Source organism: Gymnodraco acuticeps, unplaced genomic scaffold, assembly GCF_902827175.1.
Source record: "Gymnodraco acuticeps unplaced genomic scaffold, fGymAcu1.1, whole genome shotgun sequence".
Classification (NCBI taxonomy): domain Eukaryota; kingdom Metazoa; phylum Chordata; class Actinopteri; order Perciformes; family Bathydraconidae; genus Gymnodraco; species Gymnodraco acuticeps.
Window position 1 is genome coordinate 694,040 of NW_022989752.1, and position 17,147 is coordinate 711,186.

Sequence of the window (17,147 nt, forward strand, 5' to 3'; positions counted from 1 at the left end):
ATAAAGTGAAATCTAGTTCAACAGACACACCTGCAGACTGCAATCTGGCCACATCTGAGCATCAGAGCAGGTGTCCACACAGACAACACGGCCAACAGATTCCTGCTTTTATTTTCACAGGCAGATGCAGACTGTTTTTACTGGATGCACATCTCTTACATTGGTAGAAAATCCATGAAATGCACCGCTTCAATCTAACTCACATTAGCTCCTTGGCAAGTCTGATTTTCACAGCTTGTATAACAACATGATTGCCTCAAAGCTGTTTTCCCACAATAAAGAAGGAACATGTTTTAAAAAATAATCGGATATGATGTCATTAAAAATAAATTGAGTGAAAAGGCCAAAATGATTTTGCCTTTATCACATCCTGAAAACTGGTTTCACATTACTATGTGAAAAACTCAAAGACAGAATGTGCATAGACAGAGTGTAAAAGCGGGTTGAGTAAATCGACTATAAGCAGGACCAGAATAATACTGAGCAAAAAGGACAAAATGCACAAACAGCAGAGAAAATGATGGCAAGAACATGAACGAGACACAAACTGGAGCTCGGGGAGGATGAGCGGTGACAGAGGCGGATCCAGGGGGATCAGAGGAAACCCTCAAAGCCGACTCCTAGAGCCGGGATGAAGGCGACCCAGTGTGGAAGCGGAAAAGATGAAACACCATTTGGGGGCAGTGCCCCCCCTCCCCCACCGCCTCGCCTCTGTGTTCAGGGCCTGTGAGCTCCTCTGCCTCTGAAGTGCTAAACACCCCCCTCACACCAGCCACTGCACCTCCTGCCATTTGGTGACTCAACGCTGGTCTGCACGCATGGACTGGCAAAGAAGTGTTTTCCTTGTGTTCACATGTGTTTAAAATAAATCATGGCTGCACCAAACAATTATTTTCATTCCTGATTTATCGTTTGGTTTGAAAGAAATGCTAGGAAATGGTAATAAACGTGTGTTGTTGGTATTAAGAGCAATCCAATACCCATAACATTCAGTTTATAATCACAAAACACAGTAGATCATCAGAAGTGAGAAGGGTAGAATGAAGAATTGTCTGGCCTTTTTTCTTTAAAATGTATTTTAATTCTATTTTCAAAATAGTTACAGCTAAATGTTCTGCTTTCCAACTGATAAAGCTATAGATGAGTTGTTACAGCTCTAACTCAAATACTTGAAAGTAAACCGGCAGATAATTGCATTCAAATCAAATTGCTTTCAATTAAACAATTTACATTTTGTCAATCGTCTAATCAACAGACTGTAATTAGTGAACAACGGTTACTAATAATCTTATATGTAGATACACTTATCAGCATTATGAGAAAATGGTTTGTCTCCAACAAAGATTTTTTTCAAAACGCATACAAAAGCACTAACCATCTCACTTCTGGTTAAAAAAACAAACAATTTTAATAGTAGGCTGCTCTGATTCAAGACATTCATTAGGCCAAAATGTCCCACTCTATTTACTGCTTTTCTCCCTTTCATATAATTAAACTAAATATGTTTTTGTTATAAACTCATGATCGAAAATAACAAGCAATGTGATCCCTGCAAACCTGTAATTTGCATTTTTCACTAGCTTCTGATTATGTTAATATGTACCAAACAACTATTCAATTACTCCAAAATATTAATCAATAGATTACCTGATCCTTGAAACTTAGACAAAACAGATGTATTCCTACATAATAATAATAATAATTAATTACATTTATTAAATAGCACATATCTCAAGGTTCAAGGCACCTCAGACCTCAATCTCAGACACATTGTTAAATTATAACCAGCGTTTTTATCTGCACAATGATGTAAGCATCTTTATAACCAGGTACAGGTATAATGTTGGATAAGGGCCAATCCACAACCAAATGTTACTGCAGGCTGATTTTCATGGTGATCAATGTAGGCGACAATGTTTTCACCTTTTCAGCAGACACATGCAATCCCACACACATCTGACCTTTTATAAAACAATCGCTTTTCAGCAGCTCATGGTATAATAAAGGAGAAACACAAGCCCCCCACAACACCAAATCTCCAGCGTGTAGCTGTCCCAGATAAATGGGTCCCAACTTCAAAGCACTTGTGGTTGGACTGGAGACAAAATAGCTCATTGTTTGGTAAGATTGTAAAAAATATTCTGTCAACAAAGTTTCCATGATTATCGTTTTACTATGCTGTTTAAATCAGTCTGACTATTTAAATCCCTTTAACACTAAGCGACGGAGGAATATCTTTCAGTTTTACACGCACACGATTTTAACACATTTCTCCCCAACGTTTACCTGCATAGTAAAGACTCCCAGCTCCTGTGAGGACAGCCTTTTCATCTGATCGGCCAAAACTTGAGCTTCTTCCAGGATGGAAAACTCCGTCTCTGCTCTGCAATATCCACATGAAAGAGCCAAGCATATTAAAACGAAGCTCCACGAAAAAGCCAACAAGCCCCTGTGAAACCGAAGGCGTTTATCCCGAAAAGCAGCGCGTGTAATCGGCGTCAAAAGCAGCGGTTTCTCCCCCGTCCTCCTCGCCATGATGGCTGTGGGTCCTGGAGAAACACGAAGTCTGAGCTGGTGGCGGAAAAAAAACTTCAAGCGAAACTACTTTTACAACTTTGCAACGTAGAGAACGTGTGCCATTTATCTTTGGTACAAGTCTCCAACATTCCCAGCAACGCAAACCATTGCAGCTCCACGAAACCCTTCCAGAGAAGAAAGTAGATCCATGCGGGAAACAAGACACGAGTTTTCTTTTTTCACGTTGTCGGTGTTCCGTCCTCGGTTAGTCACTCCAACTCCTGGAAGTCTGGCAAAGTGTGTGTGAGCCGGAGATTCACCACAATGGGGGTGAAAGTGGGAGGCGTGGAAACACAAGAGTCCTCCCGGCGCCTGGATCTCCGGATCGGGCTTTCATGGCGCCTTCAACTGCTGCTGGGAAAACACACAGAGGTAAAAAAACAGCTGCCGTGGAATGGCCCTGCAAATAGTGCAAAGACCACAAGAAAAGTTAGATTATTTAATCTAACTACAGAAACAAGGACATTAATATTTTTCTCATCAACCTGTTTGTAAAGTTAGCGACAAACTCGCTAAATCCGAGAAATGCCATATGTTCCTTTAATGCACCGCGACTTCTAACACCACCATGGATGTATAAAACAAGTCTTTTCAACATCTTTAGAAATAATGTCTCTAAATAAAATGTTTCCACAAAGCAGTTCAAAGGTTAGGAAGCACATCATTCACACATTTTAAATTGTTTACTTGAGTCAGGTAAATAAGTAGGCTAACACAAAATCACAAAACTGCAGTGCTTACAAATAAAGAGTCGGCCTGAACACTCCTATGAAAACCTCCAGATTTTAATGGGGAAACGGAATATCAGGTCAAAAGATCTGCAACTCACATTTAAACAAACTGGGTGTAACAATTATGGAATTTGCCGATAAAATGCATGTAGAAGATTTTCTCTGCAGTTTGCTTAAACCCTTATTTCCCACAAATAAATCCAGAGAACATGATCTAAATGCCATTAATCATATCGGTGACTTGCCATTACTTACCCATTTGTAAGGGCCTAGAATGCAATGATTTTTAGCCTTTTTAATGTTAACTCCACATTTACTTTTATTCCCTTGTTTCAAGATACCTACTGGATTAATGATAAACCCACCAACTGCATGCTTTAGTCTTTCTCTTTTGATACAGGGTCAGTGTTGTAAATGCTTTTTGGAACAAAGTGGTTTACCTACCAGCAGAGACTCCACACCTGTGAGAATCCAGTTCGGGCTTTTGTTTCACTTTGGTTGAGAGGCTTGTTCATTTGAGCAATTCACATTTTCATTTCTCACTGCAAATTAAAATCATCATCTTTTTCTCTCTATACTTCATTTGATTGATATGGACTCTTGCTATCCATCTCACTGTTTCTTGCACATTTGGGGAGATTTTTCGGTTGTATTCATGCACAAAATATATTTTACATGGCTGTTTGATCTGTAATAATGGGGTTTATGATTATCCTGTTTAACAAACTGAAGTTGTCAAAGACATTTACTTTTTAAGCTTAGTAACTGATGTTGGCTCTGTCAGAAAATTCCCTGCATGCCCACCATGATGCTTCCACTATGAAGCCAACATATCTTCAATGCCTTGTACCTGAGATATCATCTGTAAAATGAAGTAGTATTTTTGATCTGTGATGTCTAACAACATCCTATTATTACATTGGATGCAGTAAAGCTCCATACTTTAGTGGAAGTAGTTCACTGAATAAGCTAGAAGACAATGTGAATAATTCTCAAGGAACATATTAATATTATGCCAACTGTGTTTTTTTCAGGATGTGCTACTTATAATACGAACCACTTCTTTCTTTGCCAAAACTGTTTATTTGCTTTAATTGTCTTTTCAAGATTTAATTCATATGGATGTTATTGCTAATAAAATACAAGTGTGATTGATGCAGTGGACCTTTGCAAGCCAGGGATCTGCAGCAGGGAAAGGGTCCCTGACTCCAGACTTTACTCTGCTCCTGAATGAGTCGTCTGTTTGTGTCTTTGGCTGCAGACGCCATCAGATGTTTGCATGGCCGTCAGACTCTTTTAGACACTTACAAACACAAGGATGTTTGTTAAGTGGCCAAACGCAGTGTGTGTGTGCACCACATGCATTATCAGTTCCCCAGAAAATCCCTGTTTTGTAGGCATTGTGTTGTTTCACCTTCATATTTCAGTGCAACAGATGAAAGTGTAGTTTGTTTGGAACACACTCACGCAATATTTGCACAGTAGAACATTGTATATATAGATCCTTGAGCAAACATTATAAATAGTTTATGAATTTACATAATGAGAAGCAGACTAAAATAACTCAAAGTAACATCTAAATGCCGCAAAATGATATGGTCAATTTCTCCTCTCCTCTCCTCTCCTCTCTGCCACAGAGGCAGAGCTGACCTCATCAAAGCTCTGCTGTCAGTGTTTATGAGTTTGGAGCATTTCTTAAAACCTGCTGAACCTGTTTTTGTGTGCGTGTGTGTGTGTGTGCAATTTTGCATCCTGAATTCACATTAAGACGAGGGCCTATTAGTTTAAGGACTTCATAAAGTACTAAACTTATTTAGAAGTTATTTAAAATGTTGTTATAATTGTAAATTCTGAAATGAAGAATATGTTTAGGCTGAATTGGACTATTGCAGTAGCTTTCATTTTATGTCTACACCTCGCCAAGGTTACCAATAAGATGGGACTTCTAAAAAAGGTATGATAAATTCATCTCCAAATCCATCCGTTACTACACAAATAATTGGCTTATAAATCAGTAAGATACATGGCACTAATTTCACTTGCTCTCGTTGTTTTCTCACTCAATCTCTAGGATCCTTTTCAGTCTGCTGCTCAGCAAAAGCAATGCATCTGTCTGTGAAATAACTCCTCCTAACTGGCTGTCTGACAGGCATGTCTCTGTGGGGAGGGCTCTGCTGGTTTATTCAGGGCAAAATATTTCAGTACACAAGAAAACGGGTAGGGTGTTTTTATTAATGGAGGAAGAATTATTTGTCTTACAGGATTACCCCATTTGCATTATTTTAATTACAGCCAAGACCCACAAAGCCACCTGGTTTGGGAAGATAAAGAAGAGAAATTAAGGCTGATTAGTCTAGGATTCAGGGTTTTGAATATATTAAATAGATACACAGGTTTTGGGGAAAGATGCGGGGAGGTCCTGCTTAAAGCAAGACAGGAAGACTCTGGGGTTTCACATCTGGCTTCAAAGGCAGCTCTGACTGAGAGAGAATTGTATCACACGTGACCAGGAAATATTTGGCTAAGGATCTCATGTTACCGGTTACCTGGGGAAGTCGAGATTAGATTTTAAGCCAGATTCAGTCAAGTTACACAGTCTCTGATATAAGAGTACTGTTCTACTGTAGTAGGTAAGTAGGCAATGCAAAAACCAGGTTATATAAAGCCAAAGGCAATGCAAATGACTTAGCATGAAAGTTCCCAGTCACAATAATCAGTAAACACAGAGTTGATAGTGACACATAAAGGGTTGTTAAGCGTTTACAGCTTAACTGTTCTTGGTAAATCAAGGCACTTACATAACATAGTTGGTTGTGTACACATGTAGAAATGACCACCAATACAGAAAAAAAGGCACACACATATCCACTAGATTATGTACATCTTTTAGTAAAAAGTGAGATGATTGTTTTAGTTTTACTCCTACTCTTGTTTGACTTGTGTTGTATCTCCTCTTTATATCTTAATGCTATAATCCTGTTTCTTAATACGTGTACAGGCCCACAAATACAGTAAGTATATTTGATAAAAAATAAACTTGTTTCCTTTCATTTTAAAACAAATTAACAAAAGATGCACACCTCATTCAAGAAAAACATATTCCTATTTTTTTAAATATATAAGATAATATTGTAATGCTTGCTTCACATTTGAATTGGTTAGTTGAATGACTTGGTAGCATGACAGTTGATATTGGTTATGATGAATTACATGAGTGTCCTCACCGCTGCTCTTTGCCACCTCTTCTCAGCTGGTCTTGGGTCAGCCTCAAACCATTCAAAGGAAATGTTTTGGTGACAGCTGCTCATAAGACTCCTCAGTCTAGACATCATCATGATCAAGAAAATAATCGTCTAATCAGAAAGAAAAAGAGGAAGAACAGCACAAGCCAGAAGGTTACAATAAGTCCATTAATGTACTATCCACATGTATCATGCCTCGCACTTTCAAAGCTCTAAACAAGGATGATCACCGGGGCTCAAAATGGCAACTCAGTAATCATCTAAAGTAGAAACAGAAATCATTTTAGACGTAAACAGAGCTGACTTACTCACTGGCAGCATCAGAGCTTAAGCTTTAGAGTCTCTGGGCATCCATCCATCTCCAGACAGGAAATGCTCCGGGGACAAACTAGCTAGACCCAGTTCGTTTTAATGCATGTCAGACCCCTGTGATCATACAGCTATGAAAGAAGAACAGAAAGAAACAGAGTAAAAAGGCTAATATCTGTTGACCTATGAACATTGCAGCATTATTTGAAATGGCCCTTAATAATATTAAAATAAAAAAATGTATGACCTTTACACAGGATTGAAGCATCAAAATGCGGCCCTGTGCAAATAGCTTAGTAGGCCCATTAGTTACATTACTTTCTCACACATGTATGAATATAAATTCTGAACAACCACTATGCATCCTTAGATATAAAGAAGCTGACTCTTGTGTTTAGTTGCTCTCAATGTACGCTCAACAGAACAAGTAAATAAGTTGAATATGATGCTTGTATTTATGTATGCAATCTATACCAAAAACACCAATAACCAAAACATATGCACCGCCCGGGAATCGAACCCGGGTCGCAAGAATGGGAATCTTGCATGATACCACTACACTAGCGGCGCAGATACTTCGATACTCTTTAGAAAGAAATAAACTAATTTCATTATTTAGTATGTACAATATAAAATCACATTTAAACTCTTAACGTTTGATGTTACTTTATCAAATAGTAAATAGGCCTACAAAGATAGGCTTCCATATGCCAACAATCGTAAAACGTGGTATGTTACGAATTGTATGCAATAATAGACTACGGATGAAAACTATCGACGGCGTCTCTTCGCTCAAACGCGTTTTCGCTGCGCACACAGTACAAAGTCGGGACACGCAGCTCGTATTGTCCTGCTAATGCTACCGTTTTAGCAACAAATCCACGTTGAAATCGGCTAGTTAGCTTCTACCAGCCGGTTTCGGAGCTGCTATTGACTTGTGGTGTGTTGAAGTTGCCATGACATGTTCAAATGTATTCTTGTAAACCTAAACAAGTGTACAGTTGTTTCATAAAAATAAATATAAGAGAGGAAATGATAACCTATACGTTAAAACATCATGGGATTTATTATTATTTTACAATGGTTTCAAGTTGGAATCAATACTGGAATGTCACTGTATTGGCATACAGGAGACGCTCCTACATTTCTGGTATCGTGACCCTACTCAAAGCATAATGTACAACTCATTTGAGGTCTGCTTCATTAAATAGTATTACAGATTATTAATTCCTCCATGTTTGTTTGAATCTGTATGCTGTTGTCATGATGCAAGGCAAAAATATATTTCTGATTTGTGAATTCACTCTCAAAACCTGAGACCTGAGGTAGATATAAATGTGTGCCACATTTCATTGGCAATCTAATATATTTCAGTGTGGCCAAAAATGGTGGGCTGTCAATGTCACAGATTGACATACTTTGCCATCCATAAAGCCACGCTGCAAGCTAGAAATGTGAAAATGATTGTATCAAAGCAGATCTAATACATGAATGGAAATTCAACCTGTACACACAGCAACTTCTGTCTCTTGGTACTTTAGCTCATATGTAATACATTTTTAGCTTGTACTTAGAAAATCCATGTCACAGTCAATTAAAGAGCAGCAACACTGGCAAAATGGGAGTCTGCACAAACAAGAAAAAGGAAAAAACAGACTGGGAGATGGATCTGATTACAACTGGTATTTAGACCCACTAGCTATAAAGAGAATGTCGTAATTACAGGGAACAAGCTTCAAAACATGAATAGTCTACAGAGAAAACATGAAGAAGCTGCTAGATAATACTTAGGGAATCATATGAAGCATTAGCTGCTAGCCCTATTGGATTTTAATTAGCTACATTAGCAGGAGAGCAACAAAGGAAGAATAAAGTGGTATTGGATTTTTTTTTACAAGTAACAGGTAAGGTCGACTGCACACACACACACGCACACACACACACACACACACACACACACACACACACACACACACACACACACACACACACACACACACACACACACACACACACACACACACACACACACACACACACACACACATCACGGATGAAAGAGAGGTCCTAAGGTAAAGCGATTGAGGGAGAGACAGAAATAGAGCAACAAAGAGAGATGGATGAAGTGAGAAGTGGAAAAAGAGACAGTGGGATAGAAATAAACAGAGAGGAAAAGAGCTGCAGCTGAACATTCCTGGACCTGCTGAGCTCTGATGATAGAGATCTGAAGCTTTGCCTGAGACAGGTCGGTCCTTCACACACACACACACACACACACACACACACACACACACACACACACACACACACACACACACACACACACACACACACACACACACACACACACACACACACACACACACACACACACACACACACACACACACACACACACACACACACAAACACACACACACTCACACTCACACACTCTTCTCCTCTGCTGCCACCAATTTCTCTGAATACATTTGCTACATCTGTGTCTGAGCAGGGGCATACAGTTACCATGGCAACTTGAGTCTTTGAAGTTTTTTGCCCCCCTTTTTTACAGCTGGATATGAGAACCAGATCTGCTCTGTTCTCTGCTCAGTTTTTCTCCCCCTCCTCCTTCTCTCAGTCTCTCACTCCCTTTGCTACATCAAACAATTATCTTTGAAGACTTAAGCCGATTCCAAGTCAAACCCAATGCTATTTCTGGCTCTATTCAAAACTGTGGCTGTGGCTTTGTGCATTGCTGTGTTTGACATCTGTGTATGTGTGTGTTTGTTTGTTTGTTTGTTTGTGTGTGTGTGTGTGTGTGTGTGTGTGTGTGTGTGTGTGTGTGTGTGTGTGTGTGTGTGTGTGTGTGTGTGTGTGTGACGCCCAACACACATAAACAACATTGTGATTACAAAGCTGCCTGCTGGTCGGGACCGATAATGATAAATGTTGTTTCATGTATTTGAATATGTGTACATTTGTGTGTATGACTGTGTGTTGAATACAAGTACAAACACAGACCTAAAATAAATATATCAAAAGAGGAGGGGAGAGAGGAGATGAAAGGAGCAGAGAGGGGAGAACAGGAAGAGGGAGATGGGAGGAAATGAAGAAGAGAGGAGAGGAGCTCGAGAAATATGCTGTGTTGTGTGTGACTGTCATCCTGTTATAAGTATATAAAATATTAATCGGAACATTCACAGAAAGCTTACACTTACACTTGTACACAGATCTCTGATTTTCAAATCCTGGGTATCAATGTATATACGTATATTGGCTTATTATTGGCTTATCATTAAGACTGGGAGCAGTGGAAACAAGCTAAAAACAAAACATGGCAAGCTGTTTCTATTTCAAGGGTTTAAAGTAGAAAAAGCTAACTATCTTCTGACTGTAACCTCTCATATACTGAGGCCAGCAACATGAGACTTGTTGTTGTCCTCTCATCTGACTCTTGGCAAGGAATTGAACAAGTATTTCCCAAAAATGTCAGACTAATGCATGACATTACCGCTGCAGTTGCTTTAAATACTGCAAAGGCATCTATTCACACCGGGAAATGGGGGACCGATCATAATCACATCTGATCTCCACAATGATTATGCACAGTGGAGTTGAAAGAGACCTTGAGCCTAATGTGCACAACACACTCGCAGGCTTCAATCCACATCAGGACATTTTCACAAAGGCGGTTCTGTGGAGACTGCAGTATTTCATCAGTCACAGTGTAGGGGAAATAAAAGACGAACCATTTCTCAGAGCACAGCACTGTTTGGATGACTTACTGCCCGCTATAAAAAGCAAACCTCCCTCAAGCCATTTCCTCCATTTATTTGTTAAAATGAAGGACTTCTGGTGACCCAGCACAATTCTACCCTACACAAGAATCCCCATGCAATATATCTCTTTAATAATTATAAAAAAGGCTGATGTCAGCTATAGTTTCATCAGCATTCCAGCCTCAAGTCATGCTTTTTCTTGTCTCCAGCTAACAGATAAGTTTCAGGCTCAAAATCTCTGATGAATTTAATTTTTAGGTGGATTTACCCTTTGATGGCACTGGTGTATTCCTCCACCATGACAAGATGTATTATAGTGTAACATCTCCTGCAGAGTTTGGGCTGCCCACTATACAATTAGTCTTTCTTTCATCACTGTCATACATGCCACGCGTTGTCTCACTGGGTGGTCTGATCACACTTGCATCATTTATTGCACAAGATGAGAATTTGATAAAAAAAAACACAAGAAGAAGAAAATGTTTCTGATTCAACCCAAACTAACCCAAACCAAAATAAATCCTATACACGGCATTTTTTTTAAATGCTCAATGCATTTTATGTTTTTAAAGTTTAATTGTTATTGTAAATACATTAATAATTATAATGCGTAGATAAGAGCAGCAAACAAAGATAATTTAAATCTGTATTACTATGTCTTTATTCTCTTTGCGCAATTACTTTGACCAGTTTATAAAATGTGGGAACTGACATTTTTATGAATGTTTAATAAATAATAGGTTATTTATAGAGATATAAATGTTATAGGGCAATGACAAAAAATAAATAGCATTCATATGATATAAACAAATGTTTTATAAATATTAAAAATATATTCTCAAAAATATAGAAAAGGCCATACTGTAAACGTGGGTTTTAAGATTACATTTAATATTGTGCAGTAACAAATCAAATGCTTTTTATTTATTTATTTTTATTTATTTTTTATCAATTCTTTCAGCACATCTGTTGTCATGGATGCAGTCATTTTTAAGTAAGTAAGTGTCTCAAATTTCCATTTCAAATGTAATATATTTCAGCATTTTGGAACTTAACATTCAAAACACTTCAAGAACATACTGTAATGTCACTTCACATAATGCCAGAGAGCAATTTGTAGCTTGCAGTGTCTTTTGGATTGCATTTAATACATAATCTGTGTTATGTCAATGTTAACATTTGTTTGAACAACTATACAGTGGCTCATGCCAATCCTCCACAGTAATCTCATATTTTTTGAAATCGCAGTACTTTCTGAAGGAACCTGAGAACCAAGGGTGTAACTTTGGTTTGAGAAGTGGAGGGGGGACACAAAACAGGGGGTCCACCGCAATGAAACATTGTTCTCGATTTAATTCCATTTCCTGCCTTTCTACAAATATATGAGGGACTATGGTGTTAACTAATCCAAGAAAAATGTGTAGTGTAATGAGTGTGCAAATGTATCTAGTATCCTCTCCATGTGAGCCTGTTTTATTTGTGATGACCTCACATCCTCTAGGGTGGGGGCTTCTAATCTCCGTTAGCTCCGAGCTAGCACCAGATGCTAACAACAACCCCCGTAACTCCTCTCTCTCTCTCTCTCTCTCTCTCTCTCTCTCTCTCTCTCTCTCTCTCTCTCTCTCTCTCTCTCTCTCTCTCTCTCTCGCTCTCTCTCTCTCTCTCTCTGTCTCTGTCTCTTTCTCTGTCTCTCTCTCACACAAAATGTGCGCGTGCCATGTACACACAGACGCTCCTGCGTGAAGATGACCCCTTGCGTAAAAAATAATAATAAACACATAAACACATACTGGGTACAGGGGGGGGACATGTCCCCCCCCCTGTACCCAGTGGAAATTACGCCCATGCTGAGAACCATCCACATACTTTAAATTGGAAAGATTTCCACACATTTGCTGATGTGAGCCTGTGACAAATTTAAGTTATGTGTTTTAAAATCACTTCTAATCTGCAGTTGATTTTAAAAAATATTTTTGTTTTGATGCAGAATATTCTGTGTTTTGTAACATAAACTTTATGTATGATTAATTGAATCGCTCTTTAATTTCAAAGTGACATCTCTAGGCTCCAGGGGCCAAACTGACCTCCCCCTGCGGCCTCAGGCCAGGAGGGGCCCCACTGTGGAGAGATCTTAAAGGCTGAGTGGAACCAGACTTGGGGGTTTTGTTGAAAAGTAGTTGAAGTGGAGAAGGGGGGGGGATGAATAAAAAGTGGCAGGGCTTGCCCTTAGAGCCCCACCACTGACGCAAACAGATGGAAAGCATTAAACCTTCATTCCACCACAAAGATGGATGGATTATTAGATAGTCTGTGTGGAGTGGAGGAGAGGGGAGGGGAGGAGAAAAGTGAAGGAGAGAAACGATTGGGAGAGGAAAGGAGAAGGTGAGTGAGGGTAGAGTTAAGGGGGGAGGAATAATAGAAAAAGGGGGAAAGAGTGTATTCAATTTAAATGATTACATATTGTTCAATGCAAAATAAAATCTGAGAGATAATTCAATTATTGGTTTTAAGAGGAAGCCAGGACAATACAGACTGTATACATGATATGGAGGAGCTGACCTTTTTACATTAATTGTATGATTTAGTGATTACAAGTTAAGCAAATAGTTTTGCTCCTGTCTAATGGAAGTGGGACACTGGCTGTTTTTGTCCTAGGTGTGCAATGATTCTATTTTATCAGTGATTCCCAATGGAGGTGAAATTGTAGCTGTGATGTTTGTTCTTTGTGGAGTTGGGGCAGCTGCCTTTCAGTGTGCATCATCTTAGGCCTGGCTGATGAGTGTCCCAGGCTAAACCAAGAGTGGCCTATCAGTACATAGTCTTCAGGACTTCTTGGGTGGAATCCCTCTGCCTTGAAAATATGCCTGCATCCCAAAACAGATTGAAGTCATGAATAAAGTGGATCACTTTTAGACCGCAGGTTTTGCCGAGCCATTCCCTGATAAGAGACTGTTGAATATGTTGATCCCACTGTTGGCAGTATGACTTTGGGCTGTGTTTATGTGCTCCAATCTGAAAAACGTACTAACAAACAAGTAGACAATCCCAACTCAGAGTATGGCAAAAAAGTGGACCATTTAAAACAACTTAAGAGTATTATACCGTGGTTGGTTGTAACCAAAACAGAGTGAAAAGTGAGTGAATACTGGACAAACATTCATTAGTGGACCAGAAACAAAACGCCACATGAATGTCACAATGTTCTTCCGCTGCTCGCAACTAGTGGCAACAAAATCAGTTATTGTAGGTTTTAATGGCCCAAAACATATCAATAAGCATAGCAATATCATCTTAAATGTAGGAAGCCTAAAGCAAGTATCTATTTACGCAAAATATAAATGTGCACATTGTTGAGAACATACAGTAATGTTTGTTCTAACCCTGGTCCCTCTACTTCAACTATAAGTCCAGCCACTCCTTGGTACTGCTGGCTGTCGTGGATGCCCAGTACCTCTTCAGGGTAGTGGATGTTGGAGGTTTTGGAAGGAGCAGCGACGGTGGGAGCCTGCGGAATTCCGCTTTTGGAGAGAGCCTCCGAGATAGCAGTCTGCAGCTACCACCTGACACTGTCATCCCAGGAGCAGAGCGGCTGGGCCTTCTTCCCCATGTGTTTGTTGGAGATGACACTTTTCCGCTGCTGGACAACCTACTGACGCCAGATCACACGCGAAAGGAGGATGTTCAACTACCGCCTCAGCCGGGCCAGGTTGGTGGTTGAATGTGCGTTTGGCATCCTCTCGGTGGAGAATGTTCAGGTGTGTCATTACCACCAGCCCGGAGGTAACAGAGTTGTGTGTGAAGGCCGCCTGTGTGTTGCACAACTTCCTCCGCAGGAAGACAATAGGAAGGAAATCACGCACATCTGTCGAGGAGTCCACGGATGAAGCTCCAGATACTCCAACCCTGTGTGATGCACCAAGGATGGGCTCCAACAATGCCACACGCAGATCGCTCCAACTGCGGGAGAACTTCTGCTCCTATTTGAATGAGGAGGGTGCAGTGCCATGGCAGCAGAATGTGGTGTAGGGTCACCATGGCTCTTTTAAGAGCCTCCAAACCAAAAGCTCTTTTAAGAGCTACCCATATTTTCTTTAAAAAGCAAATATTCCAAATGAGCCATTTAAAAATAAAACATTCCTAATAAACATGTTTCTTGAATTGATATTATGATATTGCTAACAACCTTTTTCCTTCAGCCCTGTTTTTACTGATAATCCACTCATAATTTCAACAGGTTTTCACATGGACAATTGTACAGAAGACAGCACATTATATATCAACATACATGAAGCTTCTGGTATGTTGCAACTGACAAACCACATGAACAAGTGAAGACACAGTATAGCCATAACATACTTTTAAAATAATTTTATTTATGTAAGTGTGTGATGAGTGGATAAGTGTAAAACATGTAGTGTGGTGTAGTGAAAATAAATAATTATCGTTCCAGGCTAATCGAGGCTAACCAATGAGCACCTGCATGTGTGTATGAGAATGGCCCTGACACCATTATAAGGGACATTTCGAGCATCATTACGATTGTCAACATTTCTGAGTTTAGGATGGCCGAAGACACTACACTACCCATAATCCCCAGCTATCGTTTAGGACTACAGTCCCGTAAGGTTACGCAGAGCGTCAAACAGCTGTGTGAAATGGAACGAAACCACGCCAGACTATCCAAAACTGGAATCGAACGTCCCCCCCAGAACTACACATGCTGGCTATTGTGTTTCGCAAAATGTTCTATGGGACGTCTCTACTGAACGTTTTTGTTTTTCCCACAATTAGAAGTTGTCAGTATTAAACACATTGGTGTTATCAAATGTAAAACATATAATTAATAAATGGGTGAAAATCGCTTGTGTCCATAATGCGCAGCATTAATACCCACATGACAGCTCATTGTATACTTTGTAATTATACTCCACTACAATTCAGAGGTTAACCTGGTATTTTTACTCCACTGCACTTATTTGAGTTACTTTGCAGATTCTGATTAATTATGTGAAATATAAACAACCCTTAAATCAGACTTTAGTTACACCTGAGTAAAATTCAGGTAAGGTGATTGTCAAGTGCCAACAATCAGGAGAGATATTTGATAGTTGGTGCTTGAGAAGACTAAACATGTATCTGCAATTGACATGAATGGAAACGAGTAATAAAGTATATTCATTACTCGTTATTCTCTACTAATAGTTCATTAAAGACTGTATATTATGGCTATTTTGCACATCCCTTTCAAGATTTTCAAAGGTTTATTGACATATCATATACACAACTACGGTGTAGTTATGCAATGAATGAAACACTTGGGTCACAGGTTCCTCAACAGTGCATTACAAGACATCTATCAATATGTGTGTACCTCCACCATCAAACTGTCATATTCTGCAAATTTCTTATTCTATCTACATACAAAAGAGTATAATTCATATGTATAATATCAGTTAAAAATAAGTGCTTCAACATAGTTAACATTGCAGGAAAGCAATATATTAGACGTTAAGTACTTTGTCAGGCTTAATATTTATCTGTAGATAGATACCCCCAAAGTTTTTTTCTTATTTAAAAGAAGACCTTAATCTGTTATTTAATGTTTAAATAAAGGTTAATTCGTTTTTCTGTTTTGCACCTCCTCCTATTAATATCTTTGTACATTCTGCACTAAACTGTTTTATTGTAGAGATCACTTATAGTATCTTCTTGATTTTTTACATTCTATATTTATACTTTCCCCCTATACTTTCCCCCCTCTTAATATTTTTTTAATCAAATATAACAATAATTCAATAACGTGCTTTAACCACTAGGAGGTGCACACAAGGTACACACAGCCATAATAACTTTGTATTATAAATGTAGGACACTTGTGTTTTCGTACAACATCTGAAGATGTGTAGTTTTATGCATGCATTCACATAATTTTACAGCATATTGCTATACTATTTCAGACTCAGTATTTACATTCTTACATTCAAAGAAAATCGGTAATATCGTTAAAAACTACAGTCCTTTTATATCAGCTGTGCACCGTTATGGTTTAAATATAACCTATCTGTGAATTAGATCAAATGTAAAAGTCAGCCGAATTAGTGTTGATACTGCAAGGAGACGTATTGTGTGAAGATAAATTGAAGATGTTGTTTAATTGTTGATATATTTATGATCCACGTCAAGTATTCAGTTTCGGCGGCATTTTCTCAGTTTTTCCAAAGGTCTTCTCATCAGGGCTCTATAAATAAAGAACTACGGCAGATCTGTAATATACAATGCAGCCGAACCGTGGCTGAGGATCTTGGGTAATCGCTCGAAATGCCTACGTCTGTTTCCGGTTATTTTTATTTTGAAATTCAGTTCCTGACGGACGCCAAAAAAGCCCGAGATTATGGAATTGTGTGTTATTGGTGAGTAAATAACAGTGTGTTATTTTGAAAAGAATAACGAATTAGAAGGAAAAAAATATTTTAAAATACAGATTTCCGTATTCTGAGGCTCTGAGCCCCATTTATTTTCCTCACAGA

The 17,147-nt window shown here is 38.9% G+C and overlaps 1 protein-coding gene and 1 non-coding gene across 2 annotated transcripts in view; both read right to left on the bottom strand.

The window, feature by feature from the left end:
• The window catches only part of cachd1 (cache domain containing 1), a 100,630-nt gene extending 98,095 nt beyond the window's left edge, over positions 1 to 2,535 (bottom strand). Inside the window, exon 1 of the mRNA XM_034210503.1 lies at positions 2,287 to 2,535. Within this exon, the coding sequence (XP_034066394.1) occupies positions 2,287 to 2,535 (249 nt within the window). The remainder of the gene's footprint in view (positions 1 to 2,286) is intronic.
• Positions 2,536 to 7,358: 4,823 nt separating this feature from the next.
• On the bottom strand, positions 7,359 to 7,429 carry trnag-ccc. The gene has a single exon. It is a non-coding gene; the product is annotated as a tRNA-Gly (tRNA).
• Between the last annotated feature and the right edge of the window lie 9,718 nt (positions 7,430 to 17,147).